Consider the following 13,562-nt stretch of genomic DNA (forward strand, 5'->3'; position numbering starts at 1 on the left):
GTCTGAGCACCAGAGCTCCAACAGCATCTTAGCACTTGGAAGTATGTTTAAAACATGGAATGTCACCCCAAGCCTGAACCAGGGTCTGCCCTTTAACACAATCCTGAGGTGCTTCCCACGCACGCTGAACGTGAGCCCGTGCTCTAGCATAGAAGCCCGGTGCCGACTGCAGGCAGACTGTACCAGGACTTTGGTTCTCCAAAGTGCAGGTAGTTGATGCTGTAGAGGTCCATGTCTTCAGTGTGCCAAGCAAAGGATGTCTTCCACATGCCAAAGTACAGGTATGGGGTGTTCACACCCTCAATGGTGATCCCACTCTCCTTTTCCACCAAGTCCAGGATTGTTCTCAGCCGGCCAATATTCCACTCATCAACATGCTGCAAAGGCAATGACAGTCCAGGGCAAGTTATATTTGCATATAAACCGAGGCTCTGAACCTACAAATCAGAGTAGGTCACAAGTAAGCTGTCATCTCTGACAAACATTGGGAATAATGTCAAAACACTATGGATGTGAAGACCACAGCACTCCTCATTCACTTTCACAGCTACCACTGGAACTGACACCATTTACCTTCAAAGGGCAAATATTACTTTGTGAATACTAGTGTAGGAAAGATGAATAAAGAGATGACAGTCACCTGTTTGTTTCTGAGACGGAGTCTCGCTCTGTTGCTCAGGCTGGAGTGCAGTGGCATGATCTCGGCTCACTGCAACCTCCGCCTCCCGGGCTCAAGCAATTCCCTGCCTCAGCCTCCCGCGCAGCTGGGATTACAGGCACCCACCACCACGCCCAACTAATTTTTCTATTTTTAGTAGAGACGGGGTTTCACCATCTTGGCCAGGCTGGTCTTCAACTCCTGACCTCGTGATCCACCCGCCTCGGCCTCCCAAAGTGCTGGGATTACAGGCAGGAGCCACCGCGCCCAGCCAATAGTCACCTGTTTTAAACCCCAAGAGGAAAAGTTTGAACTGATGCTAAAGAAATTTAGGTCAAAATAGAAAAAAAAACTCTATGACCACAAAAAAAAATTGTAAAACATGGGAACTATGACAGTGGGCCAGGTGTGGTGGCTCACGCCTGTAATCTCAACACTTTGGGAGGCCAAGGCAGGATTGCTTGAGCCCAGGAGTTCAAGACCATCCTGGGCAACAAAGCAAGACCCAGTCTCTACAAAAAAATTACAAATTAAAAAAAGTAGCCAGGTGAAGTGGCATGTGCCTGCAGTCTCAGCTACTTGGGAGGGTAAAGTAGGAGGATCCCTTGAGCCCAGGTGTTTGAGGTTACAGTAATCTATGATCATACCACTAACCTCTAGCCTGGGTGGCAGGGCGAGACTCTGTCTCAAAAACAAAAAAACCAAAAACTATGGTAATGTTGTGGCTTTTTAGCCCTGATTTCCACCAGGCAGTGTCTTCATAAAAAATGTGCAATATCCTTTTCCTGAGTTGTAATGGCCAGCTGGGAGCCCATCTCCCATAACTAGGTCCTGGATTATTATTATGCCTGACTTTTGTAGTTCTCCATCCCGGATCCTTACTGCATCTTCCTGCCATTCATCCCTACAAGCTTGACTTTCCCTGACCCCCAAAAAACTGCTATCAACAAAACTGGAATTCTTTTTTTCTTTTTTTTTTTGAGATGGAGTCTTGCTCTGTCGCCCAGGCTGGAGTGCAGTGGCGCAATCTCGGCTCACCGCAAGCTCCGCCTCCCGCCAGGTTCACACCATTCTCCTGCCTCAGCCTCCACAGTAGCTGGGACTACAGGCGCCCGCTACTGCAGGCTACTTTTTTTGTATTTTTAGTAGAGACGAGGTTTCACCATATCAGCCAGGGTGGTCTCAATCTCCTGACCTCCTGATCCATCCGCCTCAGCCTCCCAAAGTGCTGGGATTACAGACATGAGCCACCACGCCCAGCCTGGAATTCATTTTTTTAACTCTTCCAATAATTGATAAAAACATTAAAATATGGGCCAAGCGCAGTGGCTCACGCCTGTAATTCCAGCATTTTGGGAGGCTGAGGCAGGTGGATCACCTGAGGTCGGGAGTTTGAGACCAGCCTGAGCAACATGGAGAAACCCCATCTCTACTAAAAAATATAAAATTAACCGGGCATGGTGGCACATGCCTATAATCCCAGCTACTTGGGTGGCTGAGGCAGGAGAATCACTTGAACCCGGGAGGCGGAGGTTGCGGTAAGCTGAGATCGCGCCATTGCACTCCAACCCAGGCAACAAAAGCGAAACTCCATCTCAAAAAAAAAAAAAAAAATTAAAATATGAAAACAATTATGAGTGATAATCCCTGAAATGCCCTACTGTTTTTCAGTCATCCGAAGATATTCCCAAATATTCTCCCCTTTCACCATATTTAAGGCAGGATTTCAAGCCAATAAAAGTGGTTAAAATAGCTTCTGCCACAGAATCTTGTTTGAGGGTTCTGAAAAATCTAAATGTATTTCTCTTCTTAAATGTATACCCCTTTCATTAGATTAGTCAGTCATCTTTTTTCTGCAGAAACCACACTGTCTCATTTCATTATCTGAGAGCCAACCCACCCTTTCAAGAACTCATCAGCTACCACCCACCGACTATGCTAACAACCCTTGAAAAGAACACCACATCATCCAATTCACATGTAAAGTAGGAGAAATAAAACTCAGTCACATGCAAAATGGCCCACAATTAGGCCAGCACAGCAACATCAGCTGGGGGTAGATCATCTGTTCATCCATCCATTCACCAAACAGCTTTTAGGTGCCTACTATGTGCCGGGCCGAAAAAAAGGTATTACAAAATTACAAAAACACTGCACAGAGGGTTTCCAGTGAGCCTCACCTTTTCATAGAGGGTACCATTCACATCTGCACCATAGATTGGAGGATTGAATGTAAGATTTTTCCAGTATTTCCGCTCGAGCTCTTCAAACTCACTATAGCGTGGGGTACAGTACCTTTTGAAAGTAAAAAGAAACATGTAAACCACTTACAGGGGTTTATTAGGCATTATGAACATTACAAGACATAATCCCCTATTCCAGTGACAGCAAGAATTTCAAATGAACAAGGCATAATCTTGGCCTTCAAGGCTCTAATACGTAGTCAGTCCCTCAAAGTCCCTTCCATGAGCACTGGGCCCCAGGAAGCCTGAGGAAGGTAATGTACACACAGATGTAAACCGGTCTTCCTTAACAAGCACAACATCCTCAACTCTCTAGAGACCTTACTTAAACTACACCTTGCTAGATTCAGGTGGCCACCCAGGGAGAAAATGGGCTTACAGACCAAGACCCAAGGTCCCCACATATCCACAGACAACCAAAACCCAGCAGCATGTGAAGAGCTGAGGCTTTCCAACAGCATTCACCTCCCTGAACCAGCCAAAAGGAAGCTGCTCCAAGAGGGCTCATTTGTAAGTACCCCTGCTATATGCCCAAGCGCCCTACGCAGTGGCTGACACTCACTAAGTAATCACTCCTAACAACAACAAATATTTTAGTAAAAATATAAAATAGCTCTAAAAATATAGATTTTTGCACATCAAATATTCCAATTAGGAAAATACGTACTCACATATGCGCATATTTATATCTACCTATCTACATATAAAGCCATAAAAATATCTACACTTTGGCCAGGGGGGTGGCTCACACCTGTTATCCCAGCACTTTGGGAGGCGTGGCGGGGGCGGATCACCTGAGGTCAGGAGTTCTAGACCAGCCTGGCCAACATGGTGAAACCTGGTCTCTACTAAAAATACAAAAATTAGAGGGGCGTGGTGGCACACGCCTGTAATCCCAGCTACTTAGGGTAGGGGCTGAGGCAGGAGAATTACTTAAACCCAGGAGGAGGAGTCTGCAGTGAGCTGAGCTAACGCCACTGCACTCCAGCCTCAGCCATAGAGTAAAACTCTGTCTCAAAAAAAAAAAAAACTATACCTTAAAAAGACAAGATCCTTGCTCTGCTGCCCAGCCTGGAGCATAGTGGTGTGATCATAGCTTACTGTAGCCTCGAACTCCTGGGCTCAAGCAATCCTCCTGCCCCAACCTCCCGAGTAGCCAGGACTGCCAAGTGTACACCACATCTGGTTAGTGTTTTTATTTTTTGTAGAAATGAAGTCCTGCAATGTTGCCCAGGTTGGTCTCAAATTCCTGGCCTCGAGTGATCCTCCAACCTCGGCCTCCCAAAGTGATGGGATTATAGAAGTGAGCCAATGCACCCAGTCTAAAAATATCTATACTCTTTAGCTTCATATTGAAAATTTAATTAAAAAAAAAAAACAAAAAACTTCTTTTAGATTCAAACCAGCCAAGTACAGTGGCTCATGCCTGTAATCCCAACACTTTGGGAGGCTGAGGCAGGAGGATCACTTGAGCCCAAGAGTTTGAGACCAGCAACATGGCAAAATCCTATTTCTACAAAAACTTTAAAAATTAGCAGAGCTGGCCAGGAGCAATGGCTCATGCCTGTAATCCCAGCACTTGGGAGGCTGAGGCGGGCGGATCACGAGGTCAGGAGATCAAGACCATCCTGGCTAACATGGTAAAACCCTGTATCTACAACAAATACAAAAAATTAGCCGGGTGGGGTGGCGGGCACCTGTAGTCCCAGCTACTTGGGAAGCTGAGGCAGGAGAATTGCTTGAACCCAGGAGGCGGAGATTGCAGTGAGCCTAAATAGCACCACTACACTCTAGCCCGCGTGACAGAGTAAGACTCTATCTCCAAAAAAAAAAAAAAAAATCTGACTAAGTAACTGCCTTACACTTTAATGTCAACCTAGGGAATAATAAATTTTAGAGACCTAACATTCTCTCTGAAATATAATTAACTCCCCTATTGTCAACTAATCTGTTTCATGAATTTAGGTTTTTAGGTCGGGCACGGTGGCTCATGCCTGTAATCCCAGCACTTTGGGAGGCCAAGGCGGGCTGATCACTTGAGGCCAGGAGTTCGAGACCAACCTGACCAACATGGTGAAACCCCATCTCTACTAAAAATACAAAAAAATTAGCCAGGCGTGGTGGTGGGCACCTATAATCCCAGCTACATGGGAGGCTGAGGTAGGAGAATCGCTTAAACCTGGGAGGCAGAGATTTCAGTGAGCTGAGATCGTGCCACTGCACTCCAGCCTGGGCAACACAGCGAGACTCTGTCTCAAAAAAAAAAAAGTTATGTTTTTACCTTAAAGGTAATCTGCTATGTATTAGGATGAAAGGAATAGACATAGGGCTGGTTAATTTAAAAGGAAAACAAGTGTGCTGAAAGAAGAAAAAGCGAGACCAGCCTGGCCAATATGGTGAAACCCATCTCTACTAAAAATACAAAAAAAATGGCCGGGCGTGGTGGCGGGCTCCCAGCTACTCAGGAGGCTGAGGCAGGAAAATCACTTGAACCTGGGAGGCGGAGGTTGCAATGAGCCAAGATTGCGCCATTGCACTCCAGCCTGGGTGACAGAGCGACGCTCCATCTCAAAAAAAAAAAAAGAAAAGAAAAAGCCTAGTGTGTTAACAAAAAGGGAAGAAAGGCTGAGGAGACTGAAGCCCCTGGTTGAATTCCATGTGAGAAACAGAAGGCAGGTGAGTTTCCTCCTCATGCGTAGCAAAAATCAGACAAAAAGGATGGCAGGAAGGATACAGCCTTTCACCTGCAGAGCCCCACATTTCTTCAACATGCCTTTATGTAAATTCTCTCATTGGTCAGCAGGTTGGCCAGCAAGGTAGATGTTTTAAGAGTTAAGGTTGGCCGGGCACAGTGGCTCACACCTGTAATCCCAGCCCTTTGGGAGGCCAAGGCGGGTGGATCACGAGGTCAAGAGATCAAGACCATCCTGGCCAACATGGTGAAACCCCATCTCTGCTAAAAATACAAAAATTAGCTAGGCCTGGTGGCGGGCGCCTGTAATCCCAGCTACTCAGGAGACTGAGGCAGGAGAATTGCTTGAACCCAGGAGGCGGAGGTTGCAGTGAGCCGAGATCGCGCCACTGCACTCTGGCCTGACGACAGAGCGAGATTCTGTCTCAAAAAATAAAAATAAAAAGAGTTCAGGTGTCAGCCGGATGCAGTGGCTCATGCCTATAATCCCAGCACTTTGGGAGGCTGACGCAGGAGGATCGCTTGAGCCCAGGAGTTCAAGACCAAACTGGGCAGCAAATAATAAAAAAAATTAGCTGAGCGCGGTAGCACATGCCTATACCTCCAGTTACTTGGGAGGCTGAGCAAGGAGGATCATTTGATCCTGGGCAGTCGAGGCTGCAGTAAGCCATGATTGCACCACTGCACTCCAACTTGGGTGACAGCGACACCGTGTCTCAAAAAAAACAAACAAAAAGAGTTCAGTTGTCAATAAAACTAGAAGACCTCAATTACAATTGTGATAAGTCAAGTGTGATAAGTCAATGAAAAGAAGGCAAAGAGTAGAGACAGAGTGAGAGCTGATGAAGCACAGGAATGCCACCCCAGCAGCGTGAAGACAGGCAGGCACAAGACCTGACGCTGGGCTATTAAAAGTGAAGGCACAGTATGTGTGACAGCTGAAATCAAGGCATGTGCAGATCAAAAGGCTCAGGAAAAGCAACAAGGGAAAAAGGAAAAACTCCTTGTGGAAACTCAAAATTAAGGAGTCAGTGGAAAGTGAGAAGATCCAAGGAAGAGGATTAGAAGGATTGGTCAAGGCTGGGCACGGTGGCTCACGCTTATAATCCCAGCACTTTGGGATCAAAGGTGGGTGGATCACCTGAGGTCAGGAGCTCAAGACCAGCCTGGCCAACACGGTGAAACCCTCTCTCTACTAAAAATACAAAAATTAGCCAGGCATGGTGGCAGGCGCCTGTAATCCCAGCTACTCGGGAGGCTGAGACAGGAGAATTGCTTGAACCCGGGAGGTGGAGGTTGCGGTGAGCCAAGACTGCACCATTGCACTCCAGCCTGGGGAACGAGCGAGACTCCGTCTCAAAAAAAAAAAAAAAAAAAGATGGAGTAGTCAGAGCTGAACAAGGAAACACAAAACTTATTCTCTGTGAATCTCAGGAAAAATGAGAACTAAACATTAAAAACAGCGGAGAAGGGCCAGGAGTGGTGGCTCTTGCCTGTAATCCCAGCACTTTGGGAGGCCAAGGCAGGAGGATCACTTGAGGTCAGGAGTTCAAGACCAGCCTGGCCAATGTGGCGAAACCCTGTCTCTACTGAAAATACAAAAATTAGCCAAGCATGGTGGCGCATGCCTGTAGTCCCAGCTATTTGGGAGGCTGAGGCAGGAGAATCACTTGAACCTGGGAGACAGAGGTTGCAGTGAGCCAAGATCGCTCCACTGCACTCCAGCCTGGGCAATAAAGTGAGACACTATCTCAAAAAACAAAAAAAAAACAACAGCAGAGAAGAACTGAAAACAGGCCTACACAAAGAAAGATATCTCTAAAAGAGACAGGAATGTACAGAGAAAGAAGAATGGAGTGACAGAAAATAGCAACCAGCTTGGTGGTTTACTCACACTTTGTTAATGTCAAAACAGAAATGAGCTAGCAGGCTGGATGGGCAGTGAGAAATTCCAGCACAATTAAACACAGAGCGTCCTGAGAGAGAGGAAGTGGAACTAAAGCACTTTTGATGAGCAGGTGGTTATCAATACCCAGCAAAAGCTCCTTGTGCACCACATCCAACTTTCTCCTTGCAACTTTAGAGTCAGAAAATGATTCCACTTCTGATGGAAAAACAATGGGATTTGTTGTTATAAGAACAGGAACAGGTTTAGACTGGGACACAGTCCTGAGAGGAGGGAATGCTTCCATAAAAAAAGCAGAAAGGGAGACAGCTAGAACAGAACCATCCTGCTGAAGACACTGTTCATCAGGACAGCAGCAGTCCTGGAGATGCTAGGAGGATGAGACACCAGGGTCCGAGGTGCTACGTCAGGTAAGAAAGGGTTTCCACTCACTTATCACTATTGGCTATCTTGCGGAACTCTCGAACAGTCATGGCTTTCTTCTGTATGTTGTACTGAGTAAAGAGGCCAGACTGCCCCGTCACCAGCTGTTGAATGGGGGCAGGAATGACCAAATCATCAATGTCATCATAGGATGCTCGTGGCTTCCACTCTTTTGGAGGAACAACCTGAAGGGAACACAAGAAACAAAAAGACAGATGAGAAACCTGGCAAGCCAGTCAAGAGTCCAGGAAGCACGTAGTTACCAGCCAACCTAACAGTCAATTTTACTAGACAGTTACTATGATTTACCCACATTCACCGAAACACAGTAAGTCACAGGCATGCTAACCCTGATCCACTTTTGCCACCAACCAGCTGCCTAATTGCAACAACCTAAGGTAAGTAATACTTGTTCCCAGCTTCAGTATCTTATTTGGACACCAAGAAAGGAGACTGAAGACTTGATTCTCTCTCAATCTCCTAGCCTAGTGCTCTCTTTAAAAAAATCACAAACACAATTTTACTTGATTTGGTCAACTCTATACTTGTACAGAATTTCCTTTTTTCACACACTAGATTACAGTTTAATTACAAAGCAACATAACATTCTTAAAAATCTAATCTTGAGGCCAGGCACAGTGGCTCATGCCGGTAATCCCAGCACTTTGGGAGGCCGAGGCAGGTGGATCACCTGAGGTCAGAGTTTGAGATCAGCTTGGCCAACATGGTGAAACCCCATCTCTACTAAAAATACAAAAATTAGCCTGGTGTGGTGGCACTCAACTATAATCCCGGCTATTTGGGGGGCTGATGCAGGAGAATCGCTTGAACCCGGAGGCAGAGGTTGCAGTGAGCCAAGATAGCGCCATTGCACTCCAGCTGGGGTAACAAGAGCGAAACTCCGTCTCAAAAAAAAACAAAAAAAATCTAATCTTGAATAGTTAAGATAGATCTGCTTTATGGAATACTATACAGCTTTTTTTTTAATTAGAGAGTATTGTTTTACTTTATTTAACAAGGGAGAAAACAACACACACACACACACACACACACTCACAAGCATCTGCATAAGGCAACACTGAAAGGACATACAAGAAAATACAGAAAGGGAGCAAGACTCTACATTAGCTACCTTCCAATAACATTCTGTTTTTACTCACATAGTCAAATTACCCATTCCAATAGTAATAAATTAACAAGACAGTTGACATGAGAAAAAAGAAGAATGAGTTGAATCCATAATTGACCTAGAGGGAGGAATATATGTTGTTAAAAAGGAAAAAAAAAAAGAAAAACGAATGAACGAACCAACACAGGAATGTATATGGCATGATGCCATTCTCTTTTAAAAACAAAACAAATAACACTATTTTATATGCGTGTATGTTTGTATGAGCAGAGAAAAAGGTGTGGAGGGAGCTATTACCACTTAAGGAGACGGCACTGGAGAAGGTGGATGAAGATCAGCCTTTTCTTTATCTGCGTTTGAAATATTTAACTTGTAATAACCGACATTTTTTTTGGTAACTTTTTAAATCTAATAAAGTACAACCGAGAAAAGCAATGTGCTATGAAAAACTGCACTGCAGGCCCTGCTATTCCCGCTTGCTGTTATTAACCCAGCAGTAGCCGTATCTGCAGATAAGAGGAAAGAGGATGTGGTCGTCTCAAGTCTCTGGAGGCACCAGGGTCCAAGACTGGTCCTCAGCTTTGTAGCCAATGTTCTTGCTTTCTCTTTTCATATTGAAAATGTAACAAGCACATATGGTAGGAAATTCAAACAACATAAAATGGTGTAAAAAATTTCCTCCTGGCTTAGACTGAGGTCCCTGCCTCTCAGTTTCTTGAGGATCTCTCCAGAAATGCAGTTCTTTCAGCTTCCAGCACTCAACCTGATTGTGACAGAATATATGAAAAGCTGATTTGACTCAGGAAAAATAACGAATCCAACTCACAGGAGAAAGAAGTACAAACCAGAAACCAATTTCAAATTACAAGGACCAGAATATTCATGTTGGCTGGCCAGTGCATTCTCTCCCCTTGAAGAAAGTCCACATGGGAAGCCAAATTGCTACTAGAGTGCTGGAAGAGACTGAAATGAGAGCAAGAGAAGTCAGATGGTATAAGCACTCACTGGCAGTTCAATAACACCACAGCACCCAGCTCCACCAAGAGGGCTGAGGCACAACAGCAGCCAGGCCTGGAGACACTAGCTCTTTACCTCCCCCTTTCTGAAGATTCCAAGTAGCTCTCTTCCTACCTAAAAGCAGAGATGCTTCTGATGTTAACAACGGGAATTAACTTGCAAATAGAACCTCATTCACTAAAGTCATCACCCCACCCAACTTTCAGTAAAACACAGTTCCGGCCCAAATTTAGGAAAAAAATCTTACTGCTCTGCCCTAGGTAACAAAACCATTTGAACAATCCCAGCTCCTTACCTTGGCTAGCCCTGCCCGATGAGCTCCTTGGGATTCAATGTAGGCAATGTATCTACTGAAGTTTCGGAACTCTTCCATAGTTGGATAAAAGGTCATTATCCTAGCACTGGGATTCAGAGTTTCAGACTCAGAAGCCATTTTCCCTCCTTTTTGAGGTCCCTTTAGTCAGACAGGAATCTGAAGAAACACATTAAGAGTATAAAATAATATAAAAATTAAAATTAAGTGCTGGAAACATCAACTCTGAAAACAGTAAAAGATAATATAGAAATTCAAAAGACACAGTTAAGACTTCACACCTGGACTCTACCTCTAGAAAAGTTATTTAGGGGCCGGGCACGGTGGCTCACACCTGTAATTCCAGCACTTTGGGAGGCTGAGGCAGGTGGATCGCCTGAGGTCATAAGTTTGAGACCAGCCTGGCCAACACAGTGAAACCCCGTCTCTACTAAAAATACAAAAAATTAGCTGGGCATGGTGGCGGGCACCTGCAGTCCTAGCTACTTGGGAGGCTGAGGCAGGAGAATCGCTTGAACCCGGGAGGCTAAAGGTTGCAGTGAGCCAAGATGGCGCCATTGCACTCCAGACTGGGCAACAAGAGCGAAACTCCGTCTCAAAAAAAAAAAAAAGAAAGAAAGAAAAGTAATTTTTAGGGTCTAGGTGTGGTGGCTCAAGGCTGTAATCCTAGCACTTTGGGAGACTGAGGTGGGCAGATCGCTTGAGTTAAGGAGTTTGAGACCAGCCTGGGCAATATAGTGAGACCCTGTCTCAAAAAAATTTTAAAAAAAAACAACAAAAAGTTATTTAAATAAACTAGAAATACAGATTGAAAAGGTTCTGTTTAAAAAGAACCTGATGTATCAAAACTGCATGGATTCAAACTTTATTTCAACAGAGACATTGTTATTGCAATAGGATTGTTCTTGAAAGAAAAAAAAAAAGAAAATTGTTTCAGCTAAAAAAAGGAAACTAATTATTTAGTTGTTGGTCCTAATAGTACAGCTAAAATGCCCATATTTTACCCTTATCCTTTCAAGCTACTCCCTTATTAACACCTTGCTAATCACTTTTCAGAGTATTAAACAGAATATACTACAACCTGAAAGCCACCCATGGCTGGGTGCGGTGGCTCACACCTGTAATCCCAGCACTTTGGGAGGCCAAGGCTCCTCCCTAGGGCACAGCTAAACCGGATACCTAATAAAAGTTACGTAGCTACAAGATAACAAAACTTAAGGGTTCAAAAGTACTTTGATATTAGTAACATGATTTAAAAACCCTTTGATATTAGTAACATAATTTTAAAACCCTAAAGTGAAACTGTTCTGTCGAAACTAAGATGCAGTTTCAGCAGTACTTAATGAAATCAAGCTACAGACAAGTTCAATTGCACTGTACCCAGAACTCAAAGGACAAAATTTAAACTGGCAATACAGGGCAAACTTCATAACTGATTGGAGAAAGCAAAATAAATACTTTGTTTTTAGATGAGAACTTCAGTTAAGTGGGTGCATCCCCACAGCTCGGTAACACAATAGAGCATTTCGACTGAAAAAAGACAAAGCATATCAGTGAAAACAGCCCATTCTAGAAGGAACACCAGTATGTCCTTTCCTTTACCCACCCTCCTCACTGAGGGTCCAGCAGTTCTGTACCCCCTATCTAGGGCCCAAAGCTATGGCGGTTCAGCTCCAAGAGTCTCTTTGAGAGTTGGAGAGCTCAGAAAGGAGAAAAGTGCCTCCAATCTACCAGAAATCTAGTTACTGCCCTGGGAGCAGAACAAGGAGCACAACTGTGTAAGGTAGGAGAGAAGGCAAATCCAGTTACCCGTATCTCCTAGGCTTCTTTTCTATCAAAAATAAGGCGTGTTTCTAAACAGGCGCTTTTCATGAACCTGGCAGAAACTTTGCATGGCAGGTATACTGTTATCTCTGTTTTACATACCAGGAAATTTGCCTACAGCCCACTCTAAAGTGCACCTTCCACTGCTCTATACTGCTTACATCCTCATCTCCACCTGGACTAAGTCCTTTGCAAGGGCAGCTCCAAGTGTGGAGAAACCCGAAGTTTATTTAATTTTGAAGACCCTCTTAAAAAGAAAAATGAATCCAAAATATCTTTTGCAAATTTTATAAAAACATACAATCATGTGAATACAATGTTGGGGCCCTTCCCTGGGCCTTCAAAGGGGCCCTAATGGGCTTCATCAGCCTCTGCCCCTATTCATCTTTGTATGCCTAGAACAATGCATGGCACAAAGTAGGCAATCGGTAACTGTTGAAAAACTGATTTCCTCACCCTCACCTCAATTGTTCATCCCTTCTTCAACCCTAGGATTCCCTTCCCCCAATCTGTTCCCTGGGGAAAGCTCCCGTTTCATGACACCTTCCCTCCCAATCAGTAACAAAGCCTAGTGATTCAAGAACACCGGCTCCGAAGTCAAAACTGAATACAGATCCGGTCTCTGCCGTTTATTAGCTATGTAACCTTGGCTGTGTGAGCTGACCGAGTCTCAGTTTCTCCACCTGTAAAATGGGGATCCCAACCCCCTGCCCTGCAGGGTCGCTGTGATTAGCTCAGATGATGCAAGCGAAACACCAAGCACTAGGCCCGGTACTTACCCACTCAATAAAGCTAGCTGTTGCTAACAACCCCCTCGGACTCCCGCACCCTTCCCTCGCAGCCGCTCCCGCGAGCATCACTCCAAAGGCAGCGCACCCTGATCCCCAATGTCCCCGAACCTCACCGCGCACACGTTCGGCCCCTCCCGGCCCCGCCGCCTTGGCGAGTGAAGCTCGGCCGCAGGAAGAAGAAAATAAGGCCCAGATGACCCGCCCCCCTCTCCCGAGGTCCATTGGCCTTGAAGATTGGAAAGGGCCAATCTCAGAACCCATTCTGGAAGCTCCTTCTCCTATTGGCCGAGAAACATGCCGATCACTCACTGCTGGAAGAACCACCCCCCACCGCCCCTCCCCCACCAAAGCTCACGGTCACGGCTACAGCGGCAATGAGCCTCGAGAATTCCCAAACCCTATAGTTCTCACCTACAGCCCAAAGCCCCGCCAGGGCTTAGGCGCAGCTCCTGCTGTCGCCACTGGCCGATCCTACTGCTTTTCCGGCAGGCGAAGGCCGAAACTCCGCCTCCTCTAAAGTCGGCATCTGCGCAGCCGCACAGAGTCAACCAATTCAAGGGTGGCTG

The 13,562-nt window shown here is 45.4% G+C and overlaps 1 protein-coding gene and 1 long non-coding RNA gene across 5 annotated transcripts in view; both read right to left on the bottom strand.

Annotated features, from left to right (window-relative positions):
- The window catches only part of KDM4A (lysine demethylase 4A), a 55,708-nt gene extending 42,208 nt beyond the window's left edge, over positions 1-13,500 (bottom strand). The window contains 5 exon segments of one of the 4 annotated variants that reach the window (NM_001131648.1): positions 184-377; positions 2,839-2,953; positions 7,932-8,107; positions 10,364-10,540; positions 13,408-13,500. In NM_001131648.1, coding sequence (NP_001125120.1) covers positions 184-377; positions 2,839-2,953; positions 7,932-8,107; positions 10,364-10,501 — 623 coding nt within the window. In that variant the 5' untranslated portion in view covers positions 10,502-10,540; positions 13,408-13,500. 4 annotated transcript variants of the gene reach the window in all.
- Positions 8,879-9,871, bottom strand: LOC134759598 (uncharacterized). Its single transcript, XR_010136038.1, has 2 exons — positions 9,349-9,871; positions 8,879-9,169 (listed from the first exon to the last, which is right to left on the bottom strand). It is a non-coding gene; the product is annotated as an uncharacterized LOC134759598 (long non-coding RNA).
- Positions 13,501-13,562: the final 62 nt, after the last annotated feature.

Source organism: Pongo abelii, chromosome 1 (assembly GCF_028885655.2).
Source record: "Pongo abelii isolate AG06213 chromosome 1, NHGRI_mPonAbe1-v2.0_pri, whole genome shotgun sequence".
NCBI lineage: Eukaryota > Metazoa > Chordata > Mammalia > Primates > Hominidae > Pongo > Pongo abelii.